Source organism: Motacilla alba, chromosome 15 (genome assembly GCF_015832195.1).
Source record: "Motacilla alba alba isolate MOTALB_02 chromosome 15, Motacilla_alba_V1.0_pri, whole genome shotgun sequence".
Classification (NCBI taxonomy): domain Eukaryota; kingdom Metazoa; phylum Chordata; class Aves; order Passeriformes; family Motacillidae; genus Motacilla; species Motacilla alba.
Genome location: NC_052030.1, coordinates 11,302,538 through 11,314,241, shown reverse-complemented (window position 1 = coordinate 11,314,241; position 11,704 = coordinate 11,302,538). Strand labels below are relative to the sequence as shown.

At 45.8% G+C, this 11,704-nt stretch overlaps 2 protein-coding genes across 3 annotated transcripts; one reads left to right on the top strand and one right to left on the bottom strand.

Moving 5' to 3' along the window:
* Positions 1–33: 33 nt before the first annotated feature.
* DENR (density regulated re-initiation and release factor) lies at positions 34–7,404 on the bottom strand. 2 transcript variants are annotated; one of them, XM_038152804.1, is made up of 9 exons: positions 7,103–7,243; positions 6,289–6,360; positions 5,819–5,933; positions 4,680–4,699; positions 4,479–4,563; positions 3,770–3,859; positions 1,598–1,714; positions 987–1,126; positions 34–337 (listed from the first exon to the last, which is right to left on the bottom strand). In XM_038152804.1, the coding sequence occupies exons 2-9, from the start codon at positions 6,295–6,297 to the stop codon at positions 293–295; spliced, it is 621 nt and encodes a 206-aa protein (XP_038008732.1). In that variant the 5' UTR covers positions 6,298–6,360; positions 7,103–7,243; the 3' UTR covers positions 34–292. The 2 variants fall into 2 exon arrangements, with proteins under 2 accessions (XP_038008732.1, XP_038008731.1); XM_038152803.1 differs by lacking the exon at positions 6,289–6,360 and having other exon boundaries at positions 7,103–7,404.
* Positions 7,405–7,412: 8 nt separating this feature from the next.
* GPN3 (GPN-loop GTPase 3) lies at positions 7,413–11,367 on the top strand. The gene is made up of 8 exons (XM_038152805.1): positions 7,413–7,565; positions 7,641–7,749; positions 8,419–8,586; positions 8,977–9,101; positions 9,735–9,850; positions 10,151–10,247; positions 10,606–10,734; positions 11,129–11,367. The coding sequence occupies exons 1-8, from the start codon at positions 7,518–7,520 to the stop codon at positions 11,189–11,191; spliced, it is 855 nt and encodes a 284-aa protein (XP_038008733.1). The 5' UTR covers positions 7,413–7,517; the 3' UTR covers positions 11,192–11,367.
* The last annotated feature ends 337 nt before the right edge of the window (positions 11,368–11,704 follow it).

Genomic DNA, 11,704 nt, shown 5'->3' with positions numbered 1-11,704 from the left:
TAGAGGAAAGTAGATGTAAAAAACATCAGAAACTATTCAGTGAGGAACAGTAATTTTATTTAAATCTACTTCATGCTTAGGCATGGTAGAACCCCAATTTAACTTTGGCAAATATCACAAAAAAAAAAAAAAAACCAAAACAAAAAAGAAAACCAAGCAGCCTATACAGAACAGTGAGAATGCCAAGGACATGGGTTCTCCACAGTTTCACTGCAGAGCAAATGGATTTAGAAGCCTCACTTTTGCTATATCATTTATAACCATATAATTAAATAAAGGTAGTCCTCCACTATCACTTCTTGACTTCTCCAAGATCTTCAATGCTGTCATCATCCACCTAGGGAGAAAAAGCCACAACACAGCGAATTAAGGATTTTCTTCTTACATTCCTCCCTCAATGTGCACCCCTGTAAATGCAGTGAAGTGTGGGAGAAGTGAACAGCCCCACTCCAGATCCCCTGCTGTAAATCCTGGGTGAGTGACACGTGCTTACAGGACACAGCTGAGCCTGCAGGGCTGGGAATAAAGACAGCCCTTTGGAGTTAAACCATAAAGAATTCCACTTGGGAAATGCCAGGACAATGGAAAGACAGAGAAAGCCCTTGCAATTACAGCTCTCAGCTTTAAATTTCAGTCCAGCCCACACTGGCTGATCTCTTCTGAAGCACAAATGTGTGGGGCTTGGGGCTTTTATGTTTGTTTTAATTTTGCAATATTTTACGAGGTGTTGAAAAATAGGATGGCAATGTAAGAATACTTAGACACTCACTGTTAAGAAATGGTCACAAAGAAGGCACAGATATTTGACAGCTGCATTTATTCTGACATGCCTCCCTCACTGCAGGGTGGGAATGCAACAACTGCTCTTTTATTTTTGTGCACCAATCTGTGCTGCCAAAGATGAAACCCTTTTCCAAAATCCTTGGCAAATCACAGGCTAGTGTGGAAAAGTGTGTGTCTTCCTGAGAGAAAGAAAGGTGTGTTACCTCAGGCCACTTCTCCTGGATGACATCAATAATGTCATCTGTGAAGTCCCCCTGAATGATGATCTCATCTTCTCCTGTTACTGAGGCACCGCAGGAAAATTTCTGAGCAAAAAACCTTTGTGCTTCCTTAAGATCAATTTCTGCCCAGGGGAAAATGAACAATTTAAGTACAGTTGTTGTCATGAAAGTATTTTCTCAAGATTAAAGCCAAAATCTTGTTTTAACTTGAAAAAGTAGTGGCACCTTACAGATGAAGCTTTGCTAGGGCTTCCACTGAAAGCCAAGTCTGTTGTTTACACCCAAAACATCTGACTCTACAGATCTACAAATGCTTCAAGGTAGAAATTGCTGGATGTCCTCTACATGTTCTGTTGAGGTGAGTCTTCAAAAAAACCTGTAGCCCTCTTTGTCTGAAAAATCATGGCAATGAGTACCTTAATAATTTATCCCTGTGGGAAGTCAGGGTACCTTTGTCATGCTTTGGAACTGCTGAAAGCACCTTGGGACTTCCATCTCACAGCTGGAAGCAGATTCCCCAGTGGAATACAACCAGAAGAAATATCATGAGGTTAAAGAGAGGCACATCCAATACCAGGAGAACCCAAACTCACCAAATGTGGCAAGGCCACACACTCTCGTGACATATTTTTTCTTTGCTCTGGGAATTTTAGCTATCGTAACTTTCTGTGGTACAGTCTTCTTCTTCTGTTTTATCTGACCTCTTCCACCTTTAAAACAGAGCATAAGGTTACATGATAAATTAAATTATGTCATAGCTCATCAAAGAAAAAAGCATACAAGGTCAGATTTTGCCCCTATAAACAAAGAAACTGTTAGCTCCCCAACACTGCTGGTAAACAAAAATGTATTTTGCACATTGTCTGAGATTTACTATTATTTAAGAAGGATCCCAGATCATCAAAATCCAGTATTATGGGAAATAATATATACATGTCAAATGTGCACTCAAGCACAGGTTGCACAGCAGACCCCCACTACACTCAGCAATAAAAGGGCTTTTCCCCACACTCGACCAATCACTGTGTTTGCTCTACATTTACATCATTCTAGAAAGAAATTTTTCTTCGATATTTCCCATAACTATTTTAACATGCTCATGGTTTGTGCCTGAGGCAAAGCAAGCTGCTCATGCCCATTTCCTGAGGCCACAAGGTCTTGCTTCCCCCAGGCTGCTGGGTTAAAGAGCAGATCAAATTCTGGACACCTGTGCACGACCCCACAGTGAACCAGACAAGGAAACGTGAGCCAGCAGCCAGCCCCAGCACCCCAACCCCACCCCGTTCAACAGCCAGCACCTTTCCCCCTGCCTGTTCCTAGGCCAGCCTGTGGGAACACTCCCCACTGCAGGCATTTCTGAGTCAGAGTAAAGCATGCAAAAGATCCATTCCACTCATTAGGATTCTTCAAGCCAGATTAAGATCTCAGCTAACTCGGTGTACAGTCACCATGTTATTCCAGGCTAAGCAAAGTTTCATGTTTCTGAGCCTTCTCAGCATGAAAACCTAAAGAATTTATGACAAGTAAACCAACCCCTGTGACTGTTCCTGTTTCTAACACGCGGCACTTTCAATTCTGTTTTATTATAAACTGGTGTCTGATAATTTTAAGACAGTAAATTTCTGCCTTAAATTTCCTTCAGTGAGTTTCAGCAGTGTCTCATGAAGAGACACTGTTTTGTGCTTGTTTTTGGGCTTGTTTTCCCTCACACTCTTATGGTCACTCTTACACCGTCCTACTTAACACCATGCTGTAAGTTTTCATGAAACTTTAGATTCTAGGAGAAAAATCACCAAATATTTTAAACACTCATTTTAGAACCAAATACCAGACTGAAAACTAATCATACCCACCCCTCACAACAAATTAATATTGGAATAAAATGTCCTGAAATCTCTGGGAAAAGCATCCAAGTTACAGAACATGAATTACTGTTGTTACTAGACACTGCCTGCTGAGAAGGTAAATTAAACTGGTCACCAAGATACCAAAATTAAAACAAAAATATATGTGGCATAAAATATAAAACTTACTGGGTATTAACCATAATTTCTGGAGCATTACACACAACTGACACTGCACAGGCAAATACATATTAACAACTCCAGACCTCTGATTTATGGTGGAAAGCATGTTAATTAATTCAGCAGAAAGAGCTCCAACGATTGAAGATAAAAGTGTGTTTAAGCTGTTCCACATAACTTTGTATCTTCCAAAGCTGGGTTTTGAGAATGTTTTTCCTTAGCACTGCTGGGAGGAGACACAGCTGCTGATGGAGACACAGCTGCTGACACTGCTGATGGAGACACAGGTAACAGATTTGAAAGCACGAAACCAAATCCTGTCCCGTGAATACAGAGAGGTGGAAGGAACAAAGGCAGAGCAGAGTCATGAGGCATTACCAGAGGGAAGCAGCCTTTGTTCCACTCTGCAAGCAGCCCATAAAGTGCTGCTCAACAGGGCACAGCATTCCGGGAGAAATGCCAGCTGATTCCAGCTTGGGAGGAACTGCTCCCTGAGTGTGACAGTGGTGACAGGAACAGTGGGGCACAGGAGGCAGATCACCTCTCCCTGCCTGTCCCTCCTGTCCAACATTTCCATTGGCACAGACCACAGGGAGGGAGATATTCCCTATATATTCCCTATATTCCAGAGCTAGCCACCAAAATGTAAGGAATTTGTGCTCTGCTCCAGACCAGCAGGTGGGAAAGGGATGCCCCAAACTGCTTTGAAATCAGTACCACAATCAACTATTTAGACCTTGCCTCTCTTTTGCTTCTTCTTCTCCTCTTCTTCTCCTCCTCCCACATTTCCTTGGCCTTCTCCAACCCCAGCTTCCTGTTTAGGTGAATTTTCTTAAATGCAGCAGAAAGGAGTGAGGGGAAAAAGAACAGAATTAGTGATCAAACACCCACAGCCTTACAGGAACAGAAAGTAAGTAAAGTGATATTTTGCTAAAGCAGTAAACTATGCTGAAGTGCAGCAGCCTTTTGACTGAGGCATGTTACATCTTCATTACAGTATTTGTGCAAATCAGACTCCAAAAAAGCCTCAGCTCCAAGCTACTGTGACAATTCCAATAAAGGCTCTTGCACAGAGAGACAGGAATTAATGATAATGTTAATATTGAAATTCCAAATGCAAACAAATAAGTTCCCCATTTTTAATGGCCTTTCCTCCAGCCATCCACTGTAGACTGGAAAGATAAAATCCAATAACCTAACTCGGATGGGAAACAAGTGCATGGATGACTGTTCATGACAGGAACCTTAAACAAGCTCAAATATTATTAATGAAACTACAAATTGATTATTTAGTGTTTTCTGACATTATAAAACCTATTTCAGAGCATCCAAAGCATTAACTTTCACATGACACAGCAGGAAAATGGAAGACATAAGAACTGGACAAGCTCAAATATTTCCAAATATGTCCAAGGACACATACCAGTTAGAAAATAGAAAAGACTCTTACCTACTGTAAGTTTTGCAAACTCATCTGGAAAGTTCTTTTCTAACCATTGTCTGCATTTAGTCACATCAGGCATGTATTCACAGTACTAGAGAAAATCCATATGGATGTTGTTAGTGGAGGAATGACAAAATACATCACAAATACACCAAAGTGGGGCATAATAGGACAGAAGGAAATTTGGACAACAAAAAATTAACTCACCTCTGTTGGCAACGAACAGACTGGAGAAAGAAGGGGGGAAAAAAAAAAGAGATTACAAAAGGGATTTTTTACTTTTCACCTTTTTACTTACAGCCTTAGTAATTAAATTCCAAGTGGTGTTTCAAAGTCAGGGATGGGTTCTTACATAACTTCTGGTTATAACCACACACTGACTCAAAAATATTTCTTTATTGTTGCCACTCCACATTTTAATTCCTCTCTCATTAAACCTGTGCTCACACGCTCTGCATTAGGGTAAAACCATCACAGCAAGAGCTGCCAGTCACTGAGGGAAGGGGAGGAGAAGCCCAAGGATGGGAAAAGCTACAGAACAAAACAGCACTTCTACCTGAGGCAAAAGAGACACTGAACAAAGCACCAGGTGGTTTGGTCAGCTTTCCTTTCCCCAAGAGCTGCCAGTGTCCCAAAGAGGGGACAGCCAAACCAACTGTGCAGATTTTCACGCACAACAAGGCTGTCTCCTGCTGTATTCCACCCTGAAGCAAAATGACATTCCTATCCAAAAACACACCTGTCAAGACAATTTACTTCCCTTTAAATTTCACCCACAAAACTACAACCAGAACGAGTAAAGAACACTGCAGTTCAATGTATTCCATTTCTGGCTGTCACACTAATGCTCAGAGCTTTTCTGTGCTGTAGTTGTGATATTTTGTGAAAATCCCTTTGCTAAGATTTTCTTCTCCTGAGAAGCTGAAGGGCCTCAGCTTCAAGTGTGAACAATTTATTATCTGCTGCTGTGGAATGCTGCAGGTGCTTCCTCGGTTGGTCAGTGTGGGATGTTTCTGCTTGGTGGCCAATCGAGGAGGCAGCAGCTCTCGGACTCTCTGGGAGTCACAGAACTTTGTTATTCATTCCTTTCTATTCCTGTCTCGCCCTCTAATAAATCTTTCTCTCTATTCTTTGTAGTATAGTTATAGTGTGGTCTTTTTTAATGTAATATATATCATAATGTAATAAACCAGCCTTCTGAAATAGAGCCAAGGTCTCTCCTTCGCTTCACCAAGTCCTGACTGCCCTGAAGACCCACGGCAATAAACAGTGACCCCAAACGTAGCAACGCTGTGCTAGCGGCCTCCTGCAGGAAGAGATGTGTGCCCCCCTGTGCCAGGACTTGCCTCCGCAGTAGAGGACCCGCAGGGGGTAATCGGCGTCGGGCCTGGCACCGCTCCTGCCGTCCCCTCTGCACTCAGGGAGCACGGGCTCGGCCACGTCCGTGGCCATGTCACAGGCCTGCGGGGCACAGGTGACAGAGTCAGCACCCAGGCTCTGGGTTTGAGTCGTTCACAGCCCTCCCAAATCAAGAATCCCAGAGGAAATAGGGATAAGGGTCAAAAGGGAGTGAGAGATCAGGGAGAGGAAAATGGGGGTCAAAAGTAATGAAAACATGGGGAAAATTGCTACAAAGGACACCAAGCAGTATTGGAGTTCTAGCACCTAAGGGGGAAAGGAGCCAAAGCGCCATAAAATGAAGAAAAATCTTTCAGAAACCCACATGGAATTAGAGAACACACTGGGTTAAGGAAATGCAGTGAAGGATCATGATAAATCAGTGGCACACGAACAGCAGGGCACTGGGGGCTGGTACCTCTTGCATATTAGCAAAGGAAAGGGGTCATTTAAACCAGTGCCTGAAGAGTCACAACCTGATCCAAGAACACTGGGAAAGAAAAAAAAAAAAACAGAGCATAAAAAAGGAAAGCAAACTCAAGCCATTAATGGACTTAACAGTGGTTTACACACATGTTTTCAAGCAAGGCGCTTAGAAGGCAGGAGTCAACAAGGAAAGAGTGTGGAACACACAAGAAATCCCCCAGGACGGTGGGAACAAACAGGGGATGTGCGAGGGAGCTTGGGATGCCGCACCAGCCGAGCTGGGCAGTGAGGAAGGCTGAGGGAGAATTCCCGAGGCGGTGGGTTCAGGACAGGGGGACAAGGACAGACGGACACGGTGTGGGTGAGGATGCTGCTGCCCGTGAGACCCCGGAGCGGCGCGGGGGGTGCTCGGTGGTGCGGGGGCAGAAGCGAGGGCGGCTCGGGGAAGGGTGCTGGGACACCGGACACGGCGGGGATCACGGGCACGGCGGGATGGAGGAGCGGGGGGATTCGTGAGGGCAGAACGGAGGGGATGAGGGAGCTGAGGGGATGGGGGATCGGGGGGGATGAGGGAGCTGAGGGGATGGGGGATCGGGGGGATTCGTGAGGGCAGAATGGAGGGGATGGGGGAGCTGAGGGGATGGGGGAGCTGAGGGGATGGGGGAGCGGGGGGGATTCGTGAGGGCAGAACGGAGAGGATGGGGGAGCTGAGGGGATGGGGGAGCGGGGGGGATTCGTGAGGGCAGAATGGAGGGGATGGGGGAGCTGAGGGGATGGGGGGAGCCGGGGGAATGCGGTTCGGGTACCTGAGGAGGGGCGGGCTCGCAGGGCGGGGCTGTGCCGGCACTGACGGTACGGAGGGCGCCGGGAGGATGCTCGGTACAAGCACCGGGGGGGGATCCCTGCGAGGGGCGGCAGCGCCGCGGCTCCGGAGGAGAGGGAGCGGGCGCGTGTGGGAGCCGCCGGGCGGGGGCTGAGCGGAGCGGGCCCGGGGGCGCTGTCGGTGTTACCGGAGGCCCCTCGGGCCGCGGCGGCTCCCGGTCCCTCACCGCGCGCGCACGTGCGCCCGCCCCAGCGCCGCCGTCTCGCGAGAGGGGCGTGCTCGGTTTGACCCCGCCGGCTCGCCGTACCGCGGCGGGCGGGACCGTGCGCGGAGCCGTCACAGGTTCGGCCGGGCTACGGAGCGCCGCAGCGGCCATTCCCCGCCGGGCCGCCGCAGCCATGCCGCGGTACGCGCAGCTGGTGATGGGCCCGGCGGGCAGCGGGAAGGTGAGCGGGGAACGGCGGGGAACGGGGGCGGCGGGAGGCCCGTGACGGCTCCTGACGGCCGCGTGTGCCTTGCAGAGCACGTACTGCTCCACCATGGTGCAGCACTGCGAGGCGCTGGGCCGCGCCGTGCAGGTGGTGAACCTGGACCCGGCGGCCGAGCTCTTCAGCTACCCCGTCATGGCAGGTGAGCCCCTGGGTAAGGACCATAGGGTACGGTCCTTAAATCGGTGAGTAATTCTAGTCTGGTAGCCAATAGTGCTCAGAGATGGCAGACATTAATGCAGTCTTGTACCAGGGATAACTCCCTGCATCAGTGGCTCTTGCCCTGTGCCAGCTCCTGCTTAATCCCTGTGGTTACCTGCACCAGTGGTTGTCATGTACCGGCAGATGCCTCAGTTTTAAGAACAGCAGCAGTGTTTGTGTCTGCACAAAGATGATAAGAAAAGTGCATCTTGACCTGGCCACACAGCTGAAATACTTTCAGAAGAGATTCATTAGAAGATCCTGGACCATAAGAAGAAAATCTGGGGAATGAGATGCTTCCCAGACAATCACCAGGAACCCTCAAAAGATCCTCCCACCCCACCCCAATAAGTCCCAGGAAGTATTTAGCATATATTTACTTGAGGAATGAAGGCATTTGTGTAAGTTTCATGAACATAACCTGTTGTGTTTGGCTGCTGCCTGTGCCAGGGAGATCCCCCAGCACTGCTGTGAAGTGCTGTTGGTTTTCTCAGCTGCCACACTGCCTGCAGAGCTCACTCCCTGCCTGCAGAGCTCACTCCCTGCCTGCAGAGCTCGTTCCCTGCCTGCAGAGCTCACTCCCACCCTCGGTGCTGTTTGTGTGTCGCAGACATCCGTGAGCTGATAGAAGTGGACGATGTCATGGAAGATGAGTCCTTGAGGTTTGGCCCCAATGGTGGCTTGGTGTTTTGCATGGAATACTTTGCCAATAACTTCAGCTGGCTGGAGGAGAGCCTCGGGCACGTGGAGGATGACTATGTTTTGTTTGATTGCCCAGGTAAGTACATGCCAATGTTTTGGTACCACTCTTCATAAGCATTGGAAGATTTGGTTGTGATAATTCCCATTCTGTTGAGCTGTTAACAGTTGTCAGAGTCACTTTCAGGTGTCTCAGGAGTGAACTTGGTCGTGGGCTGATCTGGGTGACTGCACAGATGTTTGGTAGCATCATGAGCTGTGGCAACTGCAAACTAACCCTAACTGGAGACCAAAGGAGGAAAAACCCCCTTTTATTTCTTTTCCACTTCACCCAAACACAGAGCTGCCTGAAAAGAGGGTGCTTTCCTTATCAATTTTTATTTAAGTACAGTTCCCCTGTCTACATATAACTGTGGACTGTTCCTGTTTCTTCACATTCCTACCTGTTAACATCCTGAGTGTGCCCCAGGTCAGATTGAGCTCTACACACACCTGCCCGTGATGAAACAGTTGGTGGAGCAGCTGCAGCAGTGGGAATTCCGTGTCTGTGGAGTTTTCCTTGTGGATTCTCAGTTCATGGTGGAATCTTTCAAGGTATCCATTTGAAGTCTGTTGATGAAGTTCGTTTTTATAAAGAACAACAAGTCTGAGCCATTCAGGGAGCTGGGTTTGCCCAGAGGAAAAACTGCCAGGTCTGGGGAGATGTGGTTGCTGTCAGCAGCTGCCTCAGACACAGCCTGCAGCAAGGACAGCCCCAGATGGATGGAAAGACAGCCAGCAGAGGGGTCAGACTGGGACAGGCGCTCACAGAGTCAAAACTTGACTGGGCAAACCCCAGAGCAGCCTGGTCTGACCTGGAAGTGCTTCTGTTTGAGCAGCTTTAGGAGCCAGATAACCTCCAGAAGTCCCTTCCAACCTAAATTCTTCTGTGATTCCACGAGAGCTTTCTCAGATCCCCAGAGCAAACAGGCCACCTTCCCCATTTAGCAGTAACTATCCCAAGAAGGGTTTGGGTTTTCCTAATGCCCTTTTCAGTGGCAGATCCATATTTGAGGCTCCAAAAATTGAGGGGGTTCTTGGCATCTCCTTTTTCCAGAGGAGAGAATGATTCCTCATATGGCTTTGTGTCCATATGTTCATGACCAGATTTGGCCTGTGGTTGAATGTCCTGTGTGTTTGTGTTGTGCTTGTCTGTACTTTAATGCATCATTTTTCATCCTCTTCAAGTTTATTTCTGGAATCCTGGCAGCTCTCAGTGCAATGATATCGTTGGAGATTCCACAGATAAACGTCATGACCAAAATGGATTTGCTGAGCAAGAAAGCCAAGAAGGAAATAGAAAAGTAAGTTCCAAAAAATTATTTACTCTGTAGTACAGTATACTGAGGCAAAGTTCACTGCAAGTTGAGTCTAATCTTTCCCACAATTAAAACACAGTCTTTTGGAATGGGAGAAGATGGATTTTGTTTATTTCAAACAATAGTGTTTAAACATCTGGGTAGGATGCTTAGTTTAGTCAGAGTCAAAAGAATAGCTCCATGTTTGTACTGATCTCTGGATTTTTCTGTAAATAATTTCTCTTGGCTCTTTTGTGTCATTCTGAATGACAGACTTTCAGTGCTGATGATGGCTTTGTTTTCCAGGTACTTGGATCCAGATATGTATTCTATGATTGAAGATTCTACAAATATATTGAAAAGCAAAAGGTTTAAAAAGCTGACCAAATCTATATGTGGATTGGTAGGTACATTACTAAAATTCACTCTCACTTTTTGCCCCTTTTAACTCAGTTTTTTATTTTTTCTGATTACCATGAGATTCTTGATAGTACTGAAATGATACACTTGATATCTGGATCACAGCCAATACATTTGCTTGGAATTCTTTTCTGTTGGCAATTTTGGGAATTTGCTGCTGTGTAGAACTCAGGATTGGCAGCCAGGTGTTCCGAGCAGGGAATTGCCATTGCTTTGCAGTGTGACTTTAAATGGTATTTTAGAAGTCCAGACAAGAGTGGCTTAAGGAAGTGGCTTTGAGTGCTGGGATTGAGAATGAATTTCTGCATGTCCCTGGCACCGTGCTTTGCATCCTTGTGCAGATTGATGACTATGGTATGGTTCGATTCCTGCCTCTGGATCGCTCTGATGAGGAAAGCATCAACATCGTTCTGCAGCACATCGACTTCACCATTCAGTACGGAGAAGATCTGGAATTTAAAGAGCCAAAGGTAAGGCACTGTTGGCGAGAAGATGAAAAATTAGAAAGCATCCATAATAGAAGTTGGGATATAAATATGTTCTTTGCCTTGCTAATAAATTATTTTCTTGCAACGGTTCAAAATAAGCCATGTTTAGTCTTTCAGTGACAATGCTTCTTCATTTAGTTATAAAAATGAAATTCTTTAATATAATCTTGCCCTCTGCAGATTGATCAAATGGTTGTATAAAAGAATTGCTTTGGTTCTCAAAATTAACAATGTTTTAACCTTCAAATGTCATGAAGGACCACTGAGATCACTCAGATTTTTTCCTGCATGACTGTTCAAAGTCTCCTAATGATTCCTGTGTTCATCCCAGGAAGGTTTATATTTTTCTGTTTTTTGTTGTTTTTTTTTTTAACAGGAGTGTGAAGAAGATAAATCTGCTCTTGTGGATGAATACTTTCAAGATCATGTGGATGAGTAAGAAACTTGTTCAAACTGGGAGGAAAATACTTTGCTTTTGGTAAAAAATAAAAATTAAAAAAAAAAAAACCAACCCCTACACAATCACACTTGATGTTTTATCTGTAAAATAACTAATATTTATAATGGAGAATGAGTTACATGACCTTGTAACTGCTTTAATAAACAATTTTTTTTACTATGCTTGGATGTGTTATAAAATACATAGGCCAGTGTTAGTATATATAAAAAACCAGAGCCAGAACTGGGCAAGAGGTTCAACAGACCAGCAAATCCTGCATACCTAGAGGAAAAGGACTCAGGAAAATCTTAATCTGGCTGAATTAAACCATTCAAAAGTTGGGGAAACTACCGTGGTTTCATTCACCTCCAGACTGCTTTGGGATGAGCCATGTTGAAAGGATAAACCTTTCAACCCTGGGGTTGAATTATCGTGACTCACCTTCCGAACCTCCCCATTTTATCTCCCTGACTCATGCCGGGAGTCTGATACCAGGGGACAATTTCAGCACCG

Excerpts from the sequence above, each read along its gene's own strand:
- DENR (XM_038152804.1), bottom strand. Across the intron at positions 1,127-1,597 it reads GTGTGGCCTTGCCACATTTG|AAATTGATCTTAAGGAAGCA; the intron begins GTGAGTTTGGGT and ends TCCCCTGGGCAG. Across the intron at positions 338-986 it reads TCCAGGAGAAGTGGCCTGAG|GTGGATGATGACAGCATTGA; the intron begins GTAACACACCTT and ends TTTTCTCCCTAG.
- GPN3 (XM_038152805.1), top strand. The coding sequence starts at position 7,518 with ATGCCGCGGTACGCGCAGCTGGTGATGGGCCCGGCGGGCAGCGGGAAG. Across the intron at positions 10,248-10,605 it reads CCAAATCTATATGTGGATTG|ATTGATGACTATGGTATGGT; the intron begins GTAGGTACATTA and ends ATCCTTGTGCAG. Across the intron at positions 10,735-11,128 it reads TGGAATTTAAAGAGCCAAAG|GAGTGTGAAGAAGATAAATC; the intron begins GTAAGGCACTGT and ends TTTTTTTAACAG.